This window comes from Mizuhopecten yessoensis, unplaced genomic scaffold (genome assembly GCF_002113885.1).
Source record: "Mizuhopecten yessoensis strain PY_sf001 unplaced genomic scaffold, ASM211388v2 scaffold8853, whole genome shotgun sequence".
Lineage (NCBI taxonomy): Eukaryota > Metazoa > Mollusca > Bivalvia > Pectinida > Pectinidae > Mizuhopecten > Mizuhopecten yessoensis.
In genome coordinates, this window is record NW_018407755.1 from 176,003 (window position 1) to 202,646 (window position 26,644).

The 26,644-nt window shown below is 36.7% G+C and overlaps 1 protein-coding gene across 4 annotated transcripts in view; it reads right to left on the reverse strand.

Moving 5' to 3' along the window:
• The window catches only part of LOC110456815 (kazrin-like), a 94,535-nt gene that overhangs the window by 66,952 nt on the left and 939 nt on the right, over positions 1 to 26,644 (reverse strand). For 2 of the 4 annotated variants that reach the window (XM_021507794.1, XM_021507803.1), the window contains exons 1-2: positions 20,609 to 20,998; positions 2,085 to 2,745 (exon numbers count right to left, since the gene is read on the reverse strand). The exons of 1 other annotated variant lie outside the window; for it this stretch is intronic. In XM_021507794.1, the coding sequence (XP_021363469.1) occupies positions 2,085 to 2,196 (112 nt within the window). In that variant the 5' untranslated portion in view covers positions 2,197 to 2,745; positions 20,609 to 20,998. Of the gene's footprint in view, positions 1 to 2,084; positions 2,746 to 20,608; positions 20,999 to 26,644 lie in introns of those variants that run through there. One more of the 4 variants, XM_021507795.1, reaches the window with a different exon arrangement.

Consider the following 26,644-nt stretch of genomic DNA (forward strand, 5'->3'; position numbering starts at 1 on the left):
GTCTTGGACTTGATCAATCTTTAAGGGACCACAAAATTAAACGTCTGATTTAGTTTCAACCCCCTTCATCTAGTTTTCTATTTTCTTCATCTCTGCTGAAAATAATCACAAACATCCTGATATCTGAAGTGAAATCATCAAAGTAAGGCATAGTCCAACAACAATTCATAATTACAAAATATCTAACATTGATGATTTCCTTTGTGAAACCATGACAAACCCTAACCAGTCTATCAACACATCAATCTTGATCGGTGACTCATACCAGTTACTGGACATCAGTAATACTTCAATATGATTGGACAGATTCCTTCGGATCCTACGTAATAATAGCTCAACACTTTTACGTAATTTCAAAGGTTCAATACATTATCCTCACAGGACATACAAACAGAACCAAAACATCAGAAATTTCTAGATCAAATCGTAAAAAAAAGTAAAACTTTATCTAATGCTCATTTCATTCACTGCCTATATCAATAGAGAGGATCTGTCCATATCAGATATATGATACAAGTTTTGGATTTGTATGTTTGTGAGTCTCTGGAGAGCAAATATGAAAAATCCAAAACAAGTATCATCAATCTTATATGAAGGGAAACGAATGACAGATTCTTTTTAACAAAGTAAACTGTATAATTGTGATCTGAAACGATTATTTTGCAATTGGCCGCCTCTGAAACGATAAAAATTGCGTCCGCATCACAATGACGTGATGTCACATTGATTGTTCCTATGCGATTGTGACGTCATTTCCGGAGTGATTTTTCACACGTTACATAACCATAATTTATGTGATGGCTTTATGACACTGCATAACACGGTATTAATATGATAAATGTATATGTATAATAAACTATTTTTTTCCTTCCTAAATCTTACAATAGCCTGTTTTTGTACATAAAATGGGAAAATATAGCATTATTCTTATTAAAATTGGGAAGGTATTCCTAATTGTTTCTTCATTTTGGGAATATTAGGCTATTTTTTGCTAGGAGAAATTTGGCTGTTAAATATGAGACAAAAAAAACACACTAATAACACCAACCATAGTTATCTAAACAACATCAATATTACGCTGATGACTGGTGGTTGTATTATATAATGACGTATTATATAACGCCTGCACACAACAATACAAAGTCATATGATATATATAAAATGGTTTGTCACGGACAGAAAACCTAGGCCCAACATATGGTAATTAAGCCATGTCCACTGAGCAGGTTACACTTCTTTGAAATTTCCTAAAACATTTTTTTTTAATGACTATTGCATAAAAACTCCCGTGTTTCATGTCTTCCTTCTTCTAATGATTTAAAATCCTTATAAAGTGAACAGCAGACAGTGCTAAACCTTGTCCTCATTGGTGCATGAAAGCTTTGTCAGCTGAGGAGATATTTAAACAGCACAACATTTCCAAAAAGAACATTCAATGTTTTATGAAAAGTTTACTGATCAATCAAAATCAATTATGAAGATAATTTTTTAACAAAGTCAACCTGAATTGTTTTGAATTTTTATTCAGTTATTCGAAGTTTGTAAGATATATTATCACTCCCTCAAGCTAACCAAGCTTTATGTTGATACAGCTAAATGTAGATAATGTACTCAATATGAACCACTGTGCACGGGTTTGTAAGCTCCTTTATGACTTCACGTAATTTTCTTCTTTTTTTCATACATGTACAAATCCCTGGTAATATGGCATATTCTCACAATGGGATTCATTCAGATATTAATCTTCAAAGTGCACTGGGTTTGTATAGTCTATGAATATTTATAGAATATTCATTCATCTACTGCATACAACCGCCCTCAGGCTCCTGAGCAGTATAATTAACATGTAATTGTAGGTTTCTCAATACTCTAAAACAATTACTTTGTTCAGTCCAATATTTCCTGTCACAAAGACCAGCATCATGAATAATGTACATTTACAAATGAGTATGTAACTCAACATCTAATAAAAGGCAGAAAAATAATAAAATTTGTTCGTAAAATTCATTACACATTTTACTTAAAAAAGACGAAAATCCCACCAAATATGGTACTTAATATTCAGCAAATTAGAGGAATCCTACCTGTTTCAGCTATTGTGTTCTGTTTTGTAATTGCATCCGTGTATTTCTTTCGGGCAGCAGAAGACATGATATCTAACGGAATTCGATCCATGGAAATCTGAATATCCTCCATTGTCAAAGAGTGATGTGTTGCTCACACAAGATAAACATTGATCATACCATCATCCCAGGGTCGCTATGTCTCCGTATCACTCTGGCCCTGTTGGCACTGACAGTATTTTTTTGGCCGAGAGAATCCTGCCCATTTGATATACGATTGTGGCAAGCAGCGAGAAGGCTGTACATGTAACTGTGACGCTGGTGCAGATATGAGGGTTCGCTGTGATGTCAACAATTGATCTTTAGAAATTCCAGCAAACGATAACACACGATCACGCAACACACAGTCCCTCAATCCTCACGAGTGCATCAAGTCTTTGTCTCTAATAAGTTTGTATTAACACTTAGCATGCAAGCTCTCTTCTTCCCTCATTGTCACAAAAATTCATTTTTTCGGTCTTGTATGATAAATACATTCCTCTGACATTTCACAAATACTTTTTCTGCAGTGGTTGACATTTGAAATCTTACAAGTCCCTCCTCCGATAAAAGGCAGTTGTTCCAGTGAGTGCCACTGATGAGGTGCCACCAATGGAATGTCCTATAGTCAACAGCGTGGGCCCTATAAAGGAGAAATACACAGGTTAATGGGGTAGGTGTTCTTTGGTATAATTTCTTGGTAAACATCAAATATTGATAAAACATTTCATGTTTCTTCATTGATAGCTATATATATGTTTTATATGACAGTGCATTCCTCTGTAATGTCACGCATTAATTGCCAAAAAAATCATATAAAATGAAGTGTGACATTTACAGAAGTACCGGGGGTACCATGATATTAACAGAAATATCATACTATTTACAGAAACACTGTGAAACTTAAGGAAATAAAATCTTAGACACTACTTACATGTAAATTCATATAATTTTTAATGGTTACAGCATGATATTCAGTTGACTAAATGGTTACAACAGGACAGTAAATTGATATTTTTATAAGGCTTCAGGTGACATGACAACAGCATACTTTTTGGTATTATTATCATTATAGTTACAGTTTGACATTCAGATGATATTTTTAAAGTATACCATCATGATCAGTTGACAAAGTTGGAAGACAACTTTCAGTTGACATGATTACAGTACAGAACTCACGTGGAATGATTACAACATGGCTCTCAGCTGACATGGCAACAGCAAAATTGAGATTCCAGTTGACAGGGTTTCAACATCATTTTCAAACAACAAGATTACAACATGACTGTCAACAGATATCAGCTGCAGGGTAACAACATGACTGTCAACTGATATCAGCAGTAGGGTAACAACATGACTATCAACTGATATCAGCTGTAGGGTAACACCATGACTGTCAACTGATATCAGCTGTAGGGTAACAACATGACTATCAACTGATATCAACTGTAGGGTAATAACATGACTGTCAACTGATATCAGCTGCAGGGTAATAACATGACTGTCAACTGATATCAACTGTAGGGTAATAACATGACTGTCAACTGATATCAGCTGCAGGCTAATAACATGACTGTCAACTGATATCAGCTGTAGGGTAACAACATGACTGTCAACTGATATCAGCTGTAGGGTAACAACATGACTGTCAACTGATATCAGCTGTAGGGTAATAACATGACTGTCAACTGATATCAGCTGCAGGGCAACAACATGAATGTCAACTGATATCAACTGCAGGGTATAATAACATGACTATCAACTGATAACAAATGCAGGGTAACAACATGACTGTCAACTGATATCAGCTGTAGGGTAACAACATGACTGTCAACTGATATCAACTGTAGGGTAACAACATGACTGTCCACTGATATCAGCTTCAGGGTTGCAACATGACTGTCAACTGATATCAGCTGTAGGGCAACAACATGACTGTCAACTGATATCAACTGTAGGGTAACAGCATGACTGTCAACTGATATCAACTACAGGGTAACAACAGGACTGTCTACTGATATCAACTGTAGGGTAATAACATGACTGTCAACTGATATTAGCTGCAACCAGTCTTCAAATGACAACCTAGGTTCTCATTTGAATTCCTATGGACTGGGTTCAGTTTTCCTAACAGCGAGTTTAGCCAGCTTGAGAGTTCATATTGATTTTCCCATGACACAAGTACAATGATTTCCTGTTCCAAATTAGAACTGATGCTGTAATACAAATAGCATCAATATTTTAAATCTTACGACGGTGTAAAACTTTACAAAAGATGTCTAACATTTCTCTCTCCTGTGACAACTGAAACAGACGACCAACATCAGACACAAGTTAATGATCAGAGCCCTGATTTGTTCTGGTGTAAAACAATTACTGTTCCGAGAAACTGAGTACTTGAACATATATCTCTTGTATTAATCGTCTCATTGGAACAGACTATTTTTAACTGGTTTCTGCGAGACTGCAATTCACTGACGTGATGAGATATTTCCTTTGAAAGTGCCTCCCGGGAAGACATAACTTACGCAAATGTCAGGAGTCGTGGCAACTACATTGGTAATAGATAATCTATAATCACAGATTGTTCCAAAATACACAGGGACCCAGTCTGTACCGAATGACCCTGAACGATTTCTGCCTCAGACTCGGGCTTTCCTTAAATACAACAACACTTGATTGATAAATGCAGGAACCTCTTGTTGCCATGGAAACTATTGTCATCAGAGAATCGTATAGACATTCTGGATTTGTCAGTTGTACGTAGGCAGTTAATGGCTGAGGATCCTATAGATATAGTGTCTATATTACTGGCACACCGGAGTGTCTATAGGGTCACGTTGAAGATGTATATCCTACAAGCACTCAGCGACGTGTTCCCGGAGGCAGATTTTTTTGGAGCTTTTGGAACTGGGCCCTATTATCTGCAGACATCTTTGTCACACGAATATATGATCTTGGCTGCTGCATCAAGCCAAAATCCAAAACAAAAAATTATATCAAGCAGTAACCGAAATATATACACATCCACAACATCCTGATTTATTGTAATTGCACATAATTATTATAAGATACACAGTTACTACCGAGTCAATTTATGTTATCCTATAAATGTACCTAGTACATGTTTTCCCTTTGCATTCTTTGGCTGGGGTCGGACATTCCATCAACAGATACCAAGAGATTACCTGCAGGTATACCGCAATATACACAAAGAGTACAAAAAATGTTCCCCGAGAGTGTTAGTATATATATATACACACATATATATACACACATATATATACATTAATATCTTACGCACAATGCAGCATTCTTTGTCTGGTGAATGCCGGAAGAGACGTTTAGATATTCCATAAGAACTCAAAAATAGACACTAAGACGTCACTCCAGTAATTATGACTTTATAGCACCAAGGTTGACCAGCCTCCGTGAAGTCTAGAGTATTGATCAGTATTTGAGCCCTGGAGGACTGGTAAGGACACTATACTTGTCTAAGTTCCACTCACAGTGTTGCTTTACTAGTGTCAAACCTTTATACATAAGAAAAACAAAAAGCAGGTCTTAGTGGTTAAGTTGTTAATTGTTTATTTCATGTTAGCCCTAGAAGCAGTTATCACTTGCCCGTGTGCGAGTTTAGGTTTGTGATTGTTTGGGGTTTAACGTCCTCGCAACAGCCAGGGTCATATGAGGACGGGTGCCTAGTTAGACACAGCAGCCAGGGTCATATGGGGAGGGGTGCCTTGGTAGACACAACAGCCAGGGTCATATGAGGACGGGAGCCTAGGTAGACACAACAGCCAGGGTAATATGGGGAGGGGTGCCTAGGGAGACACAACAGCCAGGGTCATATGAGGACGGGTGCCTAGGGAGACACAACAGCCAGGGTCATATGGGGACGGGTGCCTAGGGAGACACAACGGCCAGGGTCATATGGGGATGGGTGCCTAGGTAGACACAACAGCCCGGGTCATATGGGGACGCGTGCCTAGGTAGACACAACAGCCCGGGTCATATGGGGACGTGTGCCTAGGGAGACACAAAAGCCAGGGCCATATGAGGACGGGTGTCTAGGTAGACACAACAGGCAGGGTCATATGGGGGCGGGTGCCTAGGGAGAGACAACAGCCAGGGTCATAGGGGGTCGGGTTCCTAGGGAGACACAAAAGCCAGGGTCATATGAGGAGGGGTGCCTAGGGAGCCACAACAGCCAGGGTTATATGGGGGCGGGTGCCTAGGGAGACACAACAGCCAGGGTCATATGGGGATGGGTGCCTAAGAGACAAATTAAAGGGACAGACCGTAAAGGAAGTAGACAGGAGAGATAGGAAATGAAAAACCAATTGTAGACGAAAAGTGTTGCAATGGGGGCAGCAGCTCGATTTTGGTCCCTTCCATGTCTTCCTAGTAACAGACATTGACGAAAATCTCTGATTCATCAGGGGCAACAGGTCTATTCTTAGTTGCTTCAATGTCCCCTAAATAGAAGACAAGGAAGAAACCAACCACCAATTCTGCAGGAGGGGGGGGGGGGGGGGGGGGGCAACATTAGTCGACTCTTACAATCATGTAGTGGGAAATAGCAGGCCCATTCTTTTCCTGAACCTGCTGAGCCTTTCAGAAGTCACCATCATTCCTGGGGTAACTAGAAATGTGTATCAAAGAAATGAATGCACCGCTCTGACATTTTAGAAATAAACCAAGGTTACAGACAGAGGTCAAGGTCAAGGACATCAGAACATTTGCTTATTTAGAAACAATTGCAGCAATAAAATTCATGGACCAGAAGACATCACAACCAATGCGTCCAATACATTTAGAAAGCGAAAATCCCAATGCCTCTGCAGTGAGAGGACACAGAAACTGCTATGGTCAGTTGTGTCATCAAACAGCATCAGTCAGGTCCATCTGACAGCCACTTTCTAGTAGACTGTCAGACAAGTTTTTATTTGTTATAATTGTAAATGGGCCATCATGAGTAGATTTTTTCCTCCTTCTATTGCACAAACAGTTTGACAATATACTCCAAAGAATTTAATGCACTTTACATAAAAGAAGAAGACAATGACTAAGCTAGTTCATACAAAGATAAACGAGGCATTCATACAAAGATAAACGAGGCATTCATACAAAGATAAACGAGGCGAAGTATTACAAGCAAGCTGAATCACCAACCTCCAAGCAAACTTAGGTACAATTTAATAAAGGGCCATAACTCTTGTATATAGTGGGGCATGAAACCAGATTTTAGAATGCAACATACTATCATCCCAAGTTTTCACATATGAAAGTAAGCAATTGTCGGTAACAGACTATATAAGATATGTCTAAAACATATTGACACATGGAGGGATGGAGTCCCTCCAGTTGTATCAGAGGGGGACTAATGATGGAGTCCCTCCAGTTGTATCAGAGGGGGACTAATGATGGAGTCCCTCCAGTTGTATCAGAGGGGGACTAATGATGGAGTCCCTCCAGTTGTATCAGAGGGGGACTAATGATGGAGTCCCTCCAGTTGTATCAGAGGGGGACTAATGATGGAGTCCCTCCAGTTGTATCAGAGGGGGACTAATGATGGAGTCCCTCCAGTTGTATCAGAGGGGGACTAATGATGGAGTCCCTCCAGTTGTATCAGAGGGGGACTAATGATGGAGTCCCTCCAGTTGTATCAGAGGGGGACTAATGATGGAGTCCCTCCAGTTGTATCAGAGGGGGACTAATGATGGAGTCCCTCCAGTTGTATCAGAGGGGGACTAATGATGGAGTCCCTCCAGTTGTATCAGAGGGGGACTAATGATGCTGCATTAAGATACTATTTTACTAGTACGGCAGATTTTAATCATACATAGGATTAGGGTCGCCTTTTAGTTCCTAAGGATCATGGGTTCGATCCCTGGTGGAAGCACACTCTTCTCTTTTCTGTTACAAATAGTGTCTGTTGCCCTAACTGGTGTTTGAGGGTGAACACATTTCAAAAGGGGGGTGGGGGGTAAGTGTGGCAGATTTTAATTGTACATAGGATTAGGGTTGCCTTCTAGCTTCGGGCTGGAGGGAATTTCCCTTTAGCTCAGTGGAAGACTAAGAAGTCCTGGATCACAGGTTTGATCCCCGGTGGAAGCACACTCTCTCTTTCTGTTACAAATGGTGTCCTTGACCCTCCCTTTAGTGACATGGAGTTAGAACCTGGGATTGTGGTATTTGAGGGTGAGCACATTTAAAAGGGGGGGGGGGGGGGGGGTTAATTGTACATAGGATTACGGTCATCTTCTATAGCTTAGAGCTAGAGAGAATATTCCTTTAGCTCAGTAGAAGACTAAGAAGTCTGGGATCACGGGTTCGATCCCCGGTGGAAGCACACTCTCTCTTTCTGTTACAAATGGTGTCCTTGACCCTCCCTTTAGTGACATGGAGTTAGAACCTGGGATTGTGGTATTTGAGGGTGAGCACATTTAAAAGGGGGGGGGGGGGGGGGTTAATTGTACATAGGATTACGGTCACCTTCTATAGCTTAGAGCTAGAGAGAATATTCCTTTAGCTCAGTAGAAGACTAAGAAGTCTGGGATCACGGGTTCGATCCCCGGTGTAAGCATGTACTAAGTTACTTACTCTCTTTCCTGTTTCACTAGTAAGACTACGGTAGGCAATCCAAGGACACGTATTTCAGTGTGATGTTGTCGACAGACAATTGTTAGCGTTATCAGCAGACCTGTCAAACTGAGGTCACCACGGCTATGTCAATATCTCAGGTATACGTTGTAAAGGTATATTGATGGCCAACCGTACACACCAGGAGAGTACTTATCAGCTCTCCACAGGCCAGGAAGGGCTGTTTTAATCCTCTCAAGCTGATTAAACACCATCAACAGCTACTTCAAGTAGTAACAGTGGTGGTCAGTATTTAAACAATTTGACCACAATGGTCAGTGCGGTTAACAATGTGCTATGATAGGGTGCATATGTCTCTGTCCCATTTGTAGTTGATCCTGAGGGTGATGGGTACTGGAAAACACACTTTGGTGTCTCCGAAGTAGGACACCTTCATTTTAATTCAATGCTGTGGAGTAGCTCTGCTTTTTTCTCCTCCCTTTGTGGAGATTCCACTTCATGGCTGATTTTATTTAGGTTTTGGCGGTCCCTACCACTGTCTTTTCATATAAACTTTGCCTTGTAAAGATATTGTTGTAATTTTTCTTTTTTAAAGCATCATCATTCAAACGCGGTCACACCTGCTGCATTTGTTTTGTATTTGAATTCAATATGAACCTAATGCAGCATATTATAGTTGCATTCAAACTACATATAGCTCAGATCAGCAGATCAATTGTAAAAAGTCCAAGTCAGACAGAATCCCAAGGTTATATTGAGTTACCCGATATATAGAATAAATGTGAGACATTTCTATGGGTCTTTTTTATTGAGCTTCAGTATTTCTAGATTTCAGCACATCAAATTAAAGGTTGAATATGTATAAATGGAACTTATTTTATTTTGCAATGATTACGAAACAAGTTTTATCAACTTATATTAATCAATCTTGTTGGCCCAGATGTGGGAAGAAACCGGAGTAACCGGAGAAAGCCCACGTTGTTGCCAGGTGAATCCCATACCTATTCAGGTCCTATCGGGAAAATCAAACCCATGCTATCTTGGTGGAAGATGAATACAAATTCCACCCAACAAACTTTTGTTATAAGAGTGTGTATTTTTTAACATGGTCTATATAATTTTCTCAAATTTATTTTGTACAAATATTAACTGAAATGGTAGGGTACTTCATAAACTACACTATATAAGGACTATTGTATGGGTCAAGGTCTTAATTAACCACAGTACTGCAGACAAATAGCCATCTATGAGAGAAATAGTGAAACTTCCCTTATATGTTATACATAATTATTCAGGGGTGTATAATTCCACTTAGGGCTAGTAAAATTGTGTCAGGTCTAGTAAAAACGTTCAGTATTTACAATGAAAATATTGCTCCAGCTAGCAGGATTTTGCAAAATCTACCTGCAGGCTAGTGCTCGAAATTGTACACCTAGAATTTGGGCTTAAAATGACCAGAAAGATGTATAGTATTGAATACAATTTTAACGTAAACTTACAAACTAAAAGATATTGCCATCATTTTCTAACAATGACATTTTAGTGTACATGGTGAACTATAAAACTCATTGCTGATTATACTGATCATGATGTCAACAACTCGGAATATTCAAAACCTCTCATTCTACTGAATATAGTCTACTAAATACCTTGTTGTTCGGAAAACAAAACCCAAGTTTATCAAGAAGTTCTACGAATGGACAAAGAAGGGAGGGTTGGCAAGTATGCATATAGGAGGGAGACTCACGATTTTAGAACCTGAAATTTAGTACAGTACTTTAAATCAGTGAGTTTGGCTAAACTGTTCCTATATTCCAAGGTCTAATGATTTCATTTGAAAGAACAACTCAAAGTATGTCAACAAAATTTTATTTTGTCTCTAGGGGTGTATACACACAGTTTATTTATGTTTGAATTTTTGAGCGTGCAGAATCTACCACAGCAAAATTTCAAAAAGTTCGCAAGTATGCATGTACAGATTATGTATGGCAACTACACAATGATGTCATCAATGCCTGACCTTCAAAAGGTCGTGGATTTTTGACCTTGACCTTTATAAACATTAATAATAGTCAATATAATTTCCAGTGGTTTACGTAGATTGTACACTGTTTATCTAGCATGCTGCCTCCACATGTTCCACATAAAATGACTATAAATGTAAGTAAATTTATACAATGTTACAGGCAGGGTCAGCTTCCTCTAGTCATTATATAAACATACATTGATATACATATATACACTGTGTATAAACAAGGTTATAAACAGAGCCCATAATTACTGTCTTAAGATTCACATTAAGGACATATGCCACGTATACGTGCACCATGATGAGACAAGCACCTTCTTTCCAAAGATTTCCAAAGAAAGAAAACTAGAAGAATGCCTGATTGGAATTATAATTTCGATTTAGTTAATAAATTAATGATGCATGTGAAAGGTAAACAAGACTGAATAAATCAACAATAATCTGGTCATTATATACAATACCAGTTAAAACTAAGGGAGACAACCCCGAGACAAATAAAATGTATCAAGAGTTTGGTAGCAACCACTAATAATGAAGGCTTAATGTTGAGATCCAGTGTACTATTTAAAAAAAAAATGTAATATCATAAACTTCATAATGAATAACCAATAAACTTTTTTGAAATGGCTTTTTTCAGCTGATCAACAAGAATTTTTCTAAATAAGGAAAAATGTTAAAGGAACGTAAACACCTTCAACTTCAAGTATTTTTGGAATGCGCAATCATTTCTCTGTAAATGAATTCAATTATATTACAATATTTCTTTTTTCACCTTCAAGCATGCTACAACAAGTTCAAAATCCACAAAAATAAAAGACAATTTCAACCAACAAAGTTAAGTAGATTATGTTGAAATATTTACCTTCAAACTTCTTTTGAATATATATTCCACAATTTTGCAACCGAATTCCATCATGCATCTCCAGCTTCCTCAAGAGATTTCCCGAGAACAACAAGGATGTATATAGTAGGCTATTTACCTATAAATCAGGAGGCCAGGAGATGGAAGGATAAACTATACAGACAATTAGGTGGGGTCCATCCCAGACAGATAAAGCACATCTCAACCGTAGCTCTTAACGATCACGAGGCACCACCGACCATATGGTCAAACCATCCAAAATGGGCCAGCTTGTATTCATACACAGCTTATTATAAAACAGGAACACTCGGGTTAACCTGCCAGGGTTTCCAAAATATGTGGAATTTTTAAACACTCGAAAAACATATTTAAAAGTTCAAGCGAAATTGCATAAAAAATAAATATGCATTTTACAGGCGAGACAAGGTGCTATTAATTTTCTAAAAGGAGAAAGTTTTTTTCTAATTAATATTAATTTATAGAATTTCTGATCCTGAAAATGACATATGTAATAAATAAATGTTAATGCTGTCAGACTTTATTTCTAAGTATTCATTTTTGATAAATTAAACATGAATGCCATCACAATTTATTCAACCTCATTTCATAATTGTGATGTCTATCAAGTTGACATGTGAATTTTACCAACCAAGGTTCTGCAGTTAATACTTCGAGGGTTCATTGCCAGAAGGTGCTATCTGGATTTTTTCACTTTTCGAGATAATTGGGATTTAAGGTTTTGAATATCTATATTTCAATCATGCTTTACATGAGGGATTTATTATTTGGTAATATTAATGGCCTACATAAGTACTTTTTACTGTACAGTACTTTAGGCCATATCTGTCTTTAAAAGTGCCATATTTGGTCAAAATGCTCGATAGCTCCTTTTGGCCGGCAGAATTTACCTCAATAATAATGAGCAAAAAGGTGCTATCTGGAGATAGCCCCTTCTGGCAGACATAATTTCTTTTGAAATATTTGCATAAAAGGTGCTATCTGGTTAGCATAATATTATATTATAAAACCTTTCCAGTTTATTGATTGAAATTTATTATTTGAGGTTATTTTTCTCATGTTATTGCAGGAAGAACTTCTCTTACTGTTTATTCTTTGAATCATAGCACTTTTTATGTTGTATTCTTAAGCAGGATAATTAATAATACGTTCATAATCATTAACATCCGTATAGGAACAATCTTTAGACTCTTTAATGTCTTTTCATTCTATTAAATATCACTGTCAATGTTATCTTCGATGACATCAGGTTAAGATAGTTTATCCTTCACTTTTTTGGATTTTGGGAACATTTCATAAAATTGCCAGTACTTTTCATGAATAGATCCTCCTTTTTGTGTTCGGTAATTGGGGCCTTTCTGTGTATCGGTTTGGCAAAGGCAAGTCATCGATCGCCCAATGTTGTCTCTAAGTAGCTGGCAAACACTACATCATTCTAAAAGTAGATTTTAGGATACCTGTCTTCAATTATTTGATTATCACAGGTTGTTCTTTTGTATGCTGTACATGTTTGATATCCTTCAGTAGAACCCGTTGTCCTTTGTCACCGAAATGGGTGTTTGTGGTGTGCGATCCAAGAAATTGGAATTTGAACACATTTCCGCAGAACATTGGTATCCCATTGACATGCAACGAAAACTGACGTGCGCTTCTTAATAATAACAATAGTAATAAAACTATAAAACCTTTCATATAGCGCCCTATATAGCTAACATTTTTGCTTTTTTCTTGTCCATTTCCTTTTCATTTCTTGCCTTTAATTTTCGCTGTTGGTGTTGTTGATATTTGTATTTCGAAATTAGCATCTGCTGTTCCTAGTGCTTTTTTCTGTGAATATGTATTGCAGATGCTGCATTGGTCCTTTTTTGGTGTATGAAAGGACAGATTGTACTCTTTGAAAAATGTGTTTCTGTACACATTTTTCTTTTCTCTTCTTTATAGAGGGAATACATTTTATTTATTGTCAAATCATTACTCAAGTATTTCCCCTTGAAATCTTTTCTAGTGTAGTGTGATTCAATTGTCGGAAATAGCTTGATGTGTTGTCTAACAGGGTCTTTGTCAGTCTCTGGGGTATTATTGTGTGGACTTTTACGGCTCTTCCTGTCAAAAACTGACCCTGATACTTTCTTTTTGAATGCACAGTCTATAGTTTTCTTCCCATTCTCAATCCTTTGGTTTTTGCGTTTAAATACTTTTTTACAAATAAAATCATGTTGTCGGTCATTCGACTGTAAATCCCAGTTGAAAAGTTATTGCCTTTCTTCTTCACAGTTATTTCTGTGCTGGTGTTGAAACAATTTTTTGCTTTCGTGGTGTTAAATATTTCAGGAATTTTGGTTCACTTTCCCCTTTCTTTGGGGTAACTTTAAATGCTGACAAATTCACATTTGGTCTATGTTGTGCATCTTCTATTGATAGGGTGACACAATTATAGTTGTGTTCCATATCAAGTCGTGACCAGTTTCTTTTCTAAGGGCTAGTGAGTTTTGCTCCTTTTCAATTGAGTTGAAATTGCTTAAAGGGTGATTTAAATTCTATGTAATAACCTGTCTTTGTAACCATTGCTTTTTAAAAGAACGCAAACCTTTGCCGATGAATTGCTAGAAAAGTTTTCTGTCTTTCTTTTTCTTTCAGTCTTTGCTTCGTGGCTTTAGCGCTTTTTCAGATAGGGCTGTTTCGGAAGCACTGCTACTGTAAATAGTTTTGTCATTTTGTTGTTTCCATGCAACCTCCCTGAGAAGAATATTGTCAGTTTCATCCTTTCTTGTTACATTTTCCTCTAGAAAAGACGGCATTGAATAAGAATCAGATTCATTTACAAGTTGTTATACATGTAGGAATGAATTCATCCACGTTGCCTTCATAATTGGTTCCATCTGTATCACTGTGTTGGACATTTTCATGGGAAAAATATTAATTAGAGGAGCAATCTTTGTTGAGCATGTATCATTGTCATGTTCTTTGTAATATAGCCTAAATGTGAAATAGTAATAAAAGTTCTTTCCTTGTCTTACAGCACTATTTTTTCAGGATTTCAGACATGTTGTTGTGCACTTAGAGGACATTTTCGACAGAGTAAAACTAAATTTTCTTCCAAATACGCAAACAATGTCAGTCGCCTGTGCCATACCACGAAGCTCCCATTAATTTTATATTGTTTCATCAGTAACGCTAAATTCACCTTTGTTATTATCTGTAATTACCTATTTGTCATGTGTCAGTGGAAGGGGCTAACTGGAACCTAATACCTGGGTATCAGGTTGCAAACTGTTCGGCCAGAAGGTGCTATCTGTGACATATCACCTTTTGGCAGGCTAACAGTAGTAGATAGCACCTTCTAGCAATAAGGTTTTGTGAAATACTCAGATAGCACCTTATGTAATTATCAATTAATTTCATTAATAATTGGAATTTTGTACAGATTTTTTCACAGATTAAGGGTAATGTATTATTAAATCAAATGGGACAAAAAACGTTTTTTGACAAAAATGGCAGATAGCACCTTCTGGCAATGAACCCTCGACTTGTGTATTGTTCATCAGCTCGTGGATAATTAAGCCATTCTGGACCAAAGCGAAAGTTTCTATCCTCAAAGGACTGTATACAAAAAGGAATCTTTGAAATCAGAAATGAAGTATTTGTTTTTTCAATTACATTATAATTACTTTTCAAGATAGAAAACTTGAATAGCATTAATACATCTGCCTTTCCTGACATTGGTTTGGCAGTTGTTTTTAGATGATCTATAAAACAGCATTATATTATACCTGTATCCTAACACCGGAAAATCTCCCGTATTTCCTCTAAACCAGCTTACAATCTGTAATGGTCAGTTATATCTAAGCCACTGACCAAATGACCAGTAGCTACATAGACTATACGGTCAGGTAGATAACACCTCGAGTGTGTGTTGTTGTCGGTCACCGCAAATGTAATGCACATTCGTGCATGTTATAGCGGTAGGAAGTCAATTTAATTAGTGTGTGCCCGACTATTTATCTCCCCCCCGCCCCTCCAGAGTAGTACATGGTGCTGTAGGTAAACATGTAGGACCTGTATGGCTGTTACTGCCCCAATAATTACACAGACATGCCCAGAATAGAGTTGGTTCATTAATTTCAACAGTATTGCGTGTGATTGGAAAACCATGTGATTTGTACGTACAGGAACACAGAACATTAGAATTCCAGATGTTATCCAAGAGGAAGAGAGGCATTTCCTACAAGGTTATACAGTTTGGATGAGACAGTGAGACACAGGTTCGCAGTTCTGGCTGAACGTACTTAAAAGCAGTGTCAAGTAGGTTTTCCCACTATATATAACCCTAATTACAAATTGATTTTAAATTTTATGCATAGATACGTTGACAATTCTCAAAATACATAGCTAAACCTCTGTTAAGAGACCATCCAAGGGAAATAAAACAAGAGGCCCAAGGGCCTTAGCGGTCACCTGAGTTATATCATAGATACAGGTAGCTTTATTTTATTGTTTAGATGTGATGTGGAAATCAGCATGTAAACTAAGTGAAATACAATACTTGTCATGTCATCAAAGGATAAGAATTTTAAAATATTGGTAATGTTCCCTTTGGGGCCCCGCCCTAGCCCCTGGGGATGGGGCAGGAATCCTAATTTTACAAAGTAAAACTCTCATTTACCCAAGATGATTCTGACTAAGTTTGAGCAATTTTCTGCTGAAAATGGATAAAATATATACCGAAAAGTGTTATTTCCCTATATAAACTATATTAAACGTTAACCCCTCCCAAAGGGAGAACGGATAGCTTGGGGTCCTGATATTTTCAATTAAAATAAAGCCCCTGATGATCTTTCTTTCCACGTAAAGAAAATCACTGTAGTACCTCTGAGTCTGGAGAAGAAGATTTTTGAAATATTGATTAATTTTCCCTTTGGGGCCCCGCCCTGGCCCCAGGGGTCGGGGTAGGAATCTCAATTTTACAATTTGAAACCATCTACCTCCAAGGATAATTCTCACCAAGTAAAAATAATTTCCTACAGAAAGTTGTCAAAATATACCCAAAAGTGTTATTTCCCTATATAAACTATAGTAAACTTTACCCCCTCCCCAAGGGAGAACGGATAGCTCGGGGGTCCTGAAATTTACAATTTAAGTAAAGCCCCTGATGATCTTTCTTTCCACGTAGAGAAAATCACTGTAGTACCTCTGAGTCTGGAGAAGAAGATTTTTGAAATATTGGATAATTTTCCCTTTGGGGCCCCGCCCTGGCCCCAGGGGTCAGGGTAGGAATCCCAATTTTACAATTTTGAAGCCTCATCTACCAAGGATGATTCTGACCAAGTTTGAAAAAAATCCATCCACTGGTTCTTGAGAAGAAGTTGAAAATGTAAAAGTTTACGCACGACGCACGACGAACGACGACGGACGAAAAGCGATTGGAATAGGTCACTTGAGCAAAGCTCAGGTGACCTAAAAAGTTTTCTCTTAAATCAGTTTTCTCTTAAATCAGGTGTTCTCTTAACCCTTTCACCCCTATGTAACTTTAGTAGACTCTACCATGCATTTATATGGATGAGTCCATTATGGTCTACAGTGGTAAAAGGTTTAACTGCATTGGGAAACATTAAAAGTAGCATCTTTCAATTAATAAAGGTGGTCTTTTAATGGAGGAGGTTGCATGAGCAGATTTGATTGTATCTCGAAAAATTACAGTATCAATAAGGCATATATCTGTATATTGATTGTATGAATATTTCAGAGCATTCCGATCCAAACACTGCAGGCCTTCCCTAATGATCCTGTACAGCGATCGGCATCCATCTGTAACCTTACATCTGATGTAACGCTAAATAACCTGGATATTATATATAGCTTACGGTCAAGACCTTCTCTCACCTACCAAGATATATATAATTCCCACAGGTCAGACTTATCTCTGCTGCATTTACTGAACTCGCATATATCTTCAGTCACTTTAAATTGTTCACTTCATTTGCTTAGCAACAAATCAATACACTGACCACAAACTGATTAATATTTGAATAGCCATGATTCCATATTGCATGACTTGTGTCCCAAAAGTACCGAAAACTTGACAATCAGTACAAATGGATCCAGTCATGATAGTGTTTATTGCGTGACCTCAGAGGTCAAAAATCCATATCATAATTTGGTTTGTTTGTGTTTTACGTCCCATTAACAGCTATGGTCATTTAAGTATGTGCAAGATTTTAGTGGTGGAGGAAAGCCGGAGTTCCCGGAGAAAAACCACCGACCTACGGCCTATACCTGATGGGGTCATGCAGACTGATCGACTGCCGCATGCATGTAGGCCTCGAACCCATGACCCGGTGGTGGAGGGCTAGTGGTAGCTCAATGTCAGATGCCTTAACCACTTAGCCACCGTGGCCCCGTATTATAAACAACCACCATGATCAAGTCATATGAAAGCAAGATGATCCATTTAGGAACAAAATTTGTATAATTTTGGCTGGCTCGAGCTGATCTGATGTCGTCCAGATATTGATGTGTGTATATTCTGTCCGGGGAGTAATGAGACGAATTCCGTCTGACTGTAGTATCGAGGATCCAAAAATAATAAACCATCGGGCACATCTGAAGCTTTGTTTGCTTGTGACTCTATTGAGGCTTCCGTCTCCAACTGCTATTTATTTCGTTTTTATTTTACAGTCAAACATATATTTCAGACAATCATTTGCATAAATATGCTTAATGTAACATTAAACTGAACAAAATAAGTCAATACCTTCATCGATTGAAGTTATCATGAATAATTAAACAGTACTTGTACAAATTATTTTAAGCATATTGCTTTGGGGTCCAATATCAATTGCTCCTGAGTCTAGGTGACCGATGTACAAGCTTATTAGTCGATGTACAAGCTTAAGTCCTGAATCCCCGTTAACAGAACACATTTAGGTCCGGATGCTGTCAAAATTAATGCTCTAGACCTCACTTCAAATTGGGCTGATTCATAATACTTTTTATCTAAAATCATTTTATGATTTACAAGATTTTTCATGAAAATAAAATTGTCTTTATATAGCCAGACTTTCAAGTTTAAGTGTGCAGCTCATATATTTTAATATGGTTCATCCTGAATTTATTACAACAAGTATCCCTTAAACTAAAAACAAAGACATTAATTGAAAAAGTGAAGTAAAGACTAAATAAATACTTGTCCAGCCATTGATTTGGTAGGGTTCAAATGTGACTTTAGGGGTGAACGGGTTGATAATGTACTTAATTTTCCCACAATCTGTTTTTGAGACATCTTTCAGAACTTTGTAAAGAAGTAATTTCTCCACAAAAAAAACATATTTTCACATCTGATATTTTCAGGAAGCAAACTATGCTGAGAACTGCTACTGGTCAGATAGATATAAATAGTACTCGATATCTATCTAAATATACATATCTTGAAGACAGGTGATGAAAAATAAACGGAAGCTGCTGCAGGCTCCATCCTGCACCTCCCGATTTATAGATAACATGCCGACTATAAACCAATATAATTACTCAGCCTAGATTATAATTACTGGGCTAACAAGATTCACATGTAGGTTCATTTCTTTAGTTCCAAAATCTTTTTTTTTTTTTAAACGAAACTGGAGATGTGACAATATAAAACAATATAAATCTGACTTTTCTTGAATTTTGAGGCAATAATTCACAATTAGAATCGCCAGATCGTTAAGGTGTGTTTTCTCTATGGTTAACATTTTTTTGAACTTCCAGTGAAAAAAAACAGCTCTTTTATTTAAAGCATGAGCCTCTAGCAAGTTCAAGGTAGCAAATATCACCTAGTTTATATTTTATAAGTCATTTCCTTTACCTAAAATGTCATGAGAATTAAAGCTTCTCAACCTATGGTGAGAATATAATCATTTCATATCTCAAGTGGTATTGAGACATCTCACGGCCCACACACTGTACAACCTACAAAGATGGCATTCTGAAGTGTGTCATACTTCAGCCTGGCTGAACAAAGCTTTAGTAACGAAAAAGTTCTTTTGTCTTCAAATGGTTATTTGATTTTCTGTTGTATACAAGCAAGTTGTGGTTTTAGTTTCAAATTTCAATAATTTTTTAAATATATTTCAGATTCAACTTTTGCTTTATGTTATCGTTAAGCTAACCAGGCCTGAAAAAATAAGATTATCTCAATGTATTGTATTTATTTAGCCATTTATACTACTGTGTACATGCAGTAGGGGGCGCGGTAAGCTAGAGGTGAGGACGCCGGGCTCGTGACCAAAGGGTTGCGGGTACGAGTCACGTCATGGCACTTTGTATATTGTATCCTTGAGCATGATACTTTACTCCGCTTGTTCCAGTCTACTCAGCTGTAAATGGGTATGTGGTTGGGCAGTGCAAGAATTGTAGAATGCTAGCTGTGAGCATCGAAATGGCAGTACCGGCTGTATGCTCCCCAGGGAGTTGAGAAAGATATTGGCTGGTTGCAAAGGCCCTATAACTACAGATAATAATTTGTGAACCGCTTTGAGATGACCTACGAACTAGGTTGTGATAAAGCAGTATATAAGAACCTCAAATTATTATTATTATTACATGCAACAGGAAAATTTAATTATGGTACATAATACTGATAAAAATAATCAGCGAGAAAATATCATTTTAACGGTAATTTATAGCAAATATATACTGAACTTCTTAGAATTATAGTTTGAAAATTCAGTGTATTTTTTCCAGCCTACTGTGGCAAATGAAGTAACAATAGTAAATGTTTTAAGTATATATACACAGCTTGGCAGGTATATATTATATGTACACACAAGCTGTAATGTTATAACAAAGTAAATACAATGGCTTGTATATGAATCATGCATGTATTTTAAATACAACATACTTAATAGCTACATTAGGAAGTGACATAAATTAACAATACCTACCAACAATGCACTGTATGTTAAATACATGCTACATTATTGTTCCAATTATGAAATTAAGAAACCAAATACTTACCAAACTTGCATCAGCAGGTCGTAATATCCAGCAGCGAAAATTTTCTTGAGAATATTGATCACACGATAATAACAGCTTTCTCACCGCCCCTCGGACAATTCAACATGCGTCTCTATACATTCAAATAACTTCCAGGTATGGTAGTCGAAATGAGCTCATACCAAATCATTTTTAAATGTTCTGGTATTATGTACCCCGGCTGTAAACATGAAGTAGCCGCTATGATTATACACACAGATGAAAACTTTGTATTGTTGGTAAAACCGACCGTGTGTAGTCTTGCGTTTCATTGGTTCTATTGTCACCTGGGGGGTGGATCTGATTGGGTATCGGAGTAGCTGAATGACAAAATTGTGCCGACTGATGATCCGTCTCGCTGGGTATAAATACACCTCTCGCCAGACGGTCCGGGTTTGTATAGACACAGGTGCAATGAGGTGTTGACAGCCACTCGTTTACATAGCCAGGTACACGGGTACACGTGGATAAAAATCACAGGTTGGGATATCAACAGAGGAAAAATTCAAATCACTAAGGGTATATGCTACCTTAATTACCATCACATGTACAAAATTATCTCTTTTTAAAAGAGTTCCTCACTGAAAAAAGGTACAAAATGTCATTAATAGTAAGAGAATACTTTGAATAGATATTTCAAACTTTTAATGGTACATAACCTACCTTATTTTATTTTATAACAGGAATCACCTATGCTATTAATTAAGAGTTCTATTTCAAGAATCTTGATAATTCATCCCTTTTCCAATGACTTTAGGTTTGCATGAACACCCACCTTTTTCTTTTCTAAATCCATAGAAATAATTTTATTCAAAACAACTGAGAAACACTTTTTAATTTTATAATCAAAAAGATAGGAGATCGGATGAAAATGTGAGCACTGGAAAACATGTAACAGTGCAAAGGGTAAAAAATACCAAAGTTGTTTTTTTGTAGTTTGTGGTCGGAAGGGGACAGTATCTGACTTCTTTTCCATGAAAGGATACATGTATATGTAAGTTACTGCATAGGTATCATCACTCCCTAGTCTATAAGTTAAAATAAAAGTATTGAAAATAGCCTTTACTCTACGGTTTATTGACTATTTCCTTTTCAAACTTTGCGTCTGTACAGGAGAAATAGACTATCAAACTAGCGCCGACACATTATAACATTATCATGGAATCTGAAGCTTGATGGATCCTTGAAAACCAACTCACTCGAACAGATACAAATGTCAATCGATCATTATTGAAACAGGAGTGTTTATCATGGTGAAGAGTGGGTCTGAGATAGCTGCTGAAATGCATCGCCAGTCACTGCCCCATTCAGTGACCTAACAATTGATCATACCGCACAGAGTGACCCAAAATGACCTCGATGTCTGTCTGCCCCAGTCCAACATGTCCGACCTTATAAAGAAGACTCCATGAGGGTCGGATACTTATAAAGGAAGAGGTCAGAGGTCAAATTCAATTTGTTTTTGAATTTACCTGGATCATTTGAATTCTTTAGAAAGTCCTGGACTCCATTTATTTATTCTAAAAGTTTGCTTTGGCTATCAAGAGGAGGAAAATTACTGGGACTAATATTAATATCCTTCTAATCATTCCAAAGATATCAACTTATTGACTTAATTAGCAATATCATCACAATTTACCAAAATCATTAACAGATCTCCTGTTTCAACAAGTGTTATTATTATAATGTTGCAGAAAATCCAGCTCAAAATCCTGAAGTCCCAATCTTATTCAAAAATAATTTCATTACCCGGGTCGGTAGCTCCATCCAAATTTTATCTAGGTGAATTATCTCATTTCCCATTTAAACACCATGCAAAGCCACCCAGGGGCAGCATAGCTCCCCCGTCTAAAAAAAACACTGTATTATTTGTTGTTAAAAAATAAAAATAAATATCATTTGAAAGGGACTCGATGCTTGTGAAATGTTTGCTATTACATTTATAGTTGCATGGAACTTGTTACCTAAAGTTACTTCATGGATAATTCTTTTTTTAGTATCAATGACCTTGACAAACTACATTGAAACTTAAAACAATCAATTTTTCGACTCCCCAGAAAGGCAACCTGCATGCTAACTCTGGCGTTTGTGCAATCATTTGTTCTAAAGACCGAAGATAGATCTGGAAACGTTTTATTTCTTGTAAAAGTGACCATGACCTTGACAAACCATGCGAAAAAACGATAAAACTACCGTGATAATTTGTGGTAAAAAGCATTCTAATAAATTATATTTTGTTTACATCTAAAACAGCTTGGAAGGATTGGCTCCGATAATAGGAGGTGTCAATTTCCCTTGTGAAAACAATTACCTACAAAATGAACCCTTCTATCCTACTTGACAGCAAAATGATGATTGAATGTAGGTTGTTTATCTATGATCCGCAGTGCAATGAAGCTCGCATTACGCCATCTACATCATCTTCATTACAGGTATTACCTGGTCATCAGTATAACAGATCTCTGGGCAGCTGATTGGATAGAGTCGTGACTTAATAGGATTAGATACAACCCCCAATAAGTCTGGTCAGACATGAGAAATACACATCAGGGAATTATAGTACCATCAGGCTGATTCCCAGTAATTGTATTGTCTGATGACGGAGGAGAATTACGTACAGAACCGAACAGAGACATATGTCAGGTCCAGCACAATCTACCGATTGAGCTATGTATAGCTACAAAATGGCCTGCAATGGCTTTATTACGACCTACCAAACATATCTAAAATAACATGTTTGAGCATTTTTTAAAATTTAAATAACTCTCTTAAGCTTTATTTATATATGTTAGTTTTATTTTGAAAGAAAAATTTAAGTCAATTTCGTTACATTATTGCTATGCATCCCCCCCCCCCCCCCCCCCCCCATATAGTTCTTAACTTGTGAATTATTAGGACACTCAAGAAAAAGACAAACAAGTAAAATAAAAAAAAATATAATCATCTCCTGTAAAAACAGAAAGGTATGTATACTTACCATTTCAAGTAATTTCACCAAATAAATCACGAAACAAGAGTATATTAAGATCTATCTGGACAAGGGAAGTTACTGGAAAGATGGGCAGCATGGACATTTCTCATCCTCATTAGGTTTGAATGTTGATAATTGATTCGACTAATAACTAACAATTCGGTATAAGTACCCTCAATGATATGAATTCAAAGTATATTCCTGTCAGTGTTAACAGTTTTGTAATAAGCTTTAGGCTGCAGTGAATATTAAGTCAAACTTATTATGTGATTGCTAAGCAACACATAGTTTTTAACCCTTTCAACACTGTGGACCATAATGGACTCATCCAGATCAATGCATGGTAGAGTTTATTTAGGTTATATAGGGGTGAAAGGGTTAATTTCCTGTGAATTAACTGTACAAGTATATGTATCATGTATACATGCAAAGATAGGCAATGGCCCTGGTACAGCTGATGTGTACAGCTCATAAAAATGGTATCTTGAAATCAACCAAAACATACTAAATTTACCTATATTTTTATTTCTCCCTTTTACACTTATCATACCAAGAAAATGATGATATAAATTGTTTTAAAAACAATCTGAAAAAAAGAATTGAAGGAAGCTATCTCAAAATTTAGTTTTATCACCAATAACTAACAGCCTGATTCTATGTTTTGTAAACATTAACTCAAAGTACACATAAATTGAAGATTTATCGATTGTTGCCTCCAATTTTATACCCGGATATCAAACTTCACCATGTGCTAACAGCGATTAATCACGACACCAGCCATATGCATATTGATCCAGGCTTCAAGGCACTAGTCCGTTGCTGCTAGTCGAGTGCACCTGCCGTCTGCTAAAAATCTAATGTATTTTGTGTTTACACCAGCAACAGTGCACTACAATAAAATGCAGGTTCATCAAAATGCGATCGAGCCCTGATCAAACAGAGGTGTATCATTGACTTGGAAAATAAATGTTCAAATCATGGGTGTTCAAATAAAGCTGCGGGCGTGACAGGAAATCATTTATATTCAGGTAATACTAAACTGCACTTCCTGTCTCGTAAATGTGTCTGGTAAATAAACAGTGACATCATCATACAAAACGTACCTGTACAGAAAAAACTAATAACTTAAAAAAGAGGCTCATGCAGCCCGTAGCAATTTTGAGAAATCAGCATTTTTATTCTGGGTAAATTTGGTAATCAAATTGTCACTCCTTGGAATGAGTAAATTTTATTATTTACATGCAGTGCTGAAAATTTGTGATATGCTAATTGAATATGTTTTACAACATACTAAATAAAAATTTAATGCAATGTTTTGACAAAATCTCATTGGAAATGTGTTAAATTTCATAATCATCTATTTCTGACTCTTGTTTCACTACATGGATAAATTGAAAATGAAAATAAAATTAGGTAATTGAAACTCCTGAAAAGTAACCAAAAGGAAACAGAAGACATTTATTGACTGTAAATGTTTTTTAATCATTAATTTAGATAAAACTTTTTCACATCTACAGTGATTTTAAAGCCCTGACATCATAATCAAAGTGCATTTGGTAGGAATATCAGATTTCGGAAAATGAAACTCTGAAATTCCCAAGAAAAACTGCATTCAATCTGTCAACTATCAGCAACAAAAACTCTTAATAGGATATTTACGGTAAGGCAAACCCTGGCGATAAATGGGATTGCACCAAGCAACACTGGTTATTTCCACATATATATAGAACAGATATTACATGGACAGGAATATTATGTAATTAACATGCCATTGTACAATGGCCGGTAATCAAAGGTCTGCATGAAAAACTATCAGGCCTAAAATGAAAACACCTGCTTCTGGTTATTAAGTAGAAAAAAAAAAGCATATTTGGGTTTCACCCTCTAAAAACTGAAATAGACCCTGTTGCATCGCATAAAATTGATTGGCTTAAATAATTCAAGGTAGACTGTAGGGAAACAAGAACCTAAACAATTATTATTTTAGGCCCAATATCCTACCTATCCCAGTTTTCAGCTCAAATAACTGAAGGTAGACTTTAATAGAGATTACAAACAAACAGTCTTTTTTTAGGCCTAATCCTTCCTTAACTAGGTCTTTACCCTATTATTTTTTATGCAAATTTTCGACAAGTCAGGAACTCTCCTTTTTATAAACTATTAAAAGATTATCAAAACTGAAAAAGAAATTGCCTACATCTATCTTAATATCTTCTTTTTTTTTCAAAGACATTACTTGCAATATCTATTTTTTCATTCTTTAGAGTAAAAGCAATCAAGCCCAGCTGTTAGTCCTTTTCATTATAATCATCAATTTGCAGTGATGACATTTTTTCAATTAAAGGATGATAATTTCCATTTTGTTTATCAACTTGTATTTTACATGTAGGAGTATTAAGATCCGAATATGAATGCATTTTTTATTATTTTAACTTAGATAGAGAGGAGTATCTATAGATTAATTGTACTTGGATGTATATTTGAATAGACAACATATAGAAGAATTACTATGCCATATTTTAAAACACAAACAATCATCAATGAAAATAAACAATCATTGTCAACATCTTGTGAGATCTGAATATAATCATAAATCATACACTTTGCAGAAAAAAATGTCAAATTGGGAGGTGGAATAAGAATTTTTTCTTCGTGTAAGGTTGTAGGAGTTATCTCCCTTCATACAATGCCTTGCGGCTCATTACATTCTGCAGAGGGTTTTTTTAATTGTGACAATTCTCATTCATGACTGGAGCTCACATCACTGAAGATTGTATCTTATAATAATTGATTAGAATGACAGGTTATTTTTTTTATTAATTACCATTTGATAATCCCTAGCCATTGTTTTATCAACACAGTTTATATAGGAAATTGAATAGTAGGAGCAGATCTTAGAGGAGCTGGAGAAAGTAGAAGATTCAAGGCATTAGTACAGGTTTAGCAGCAGGAAGACAGGAAAAGGAGGGAGGAAGAGGATGAGTAACAGGAGGGGGAGAATAGGAGGGGATGGAGGGGGAGGACAGAGGAAGAGTATGGAAAGAGAG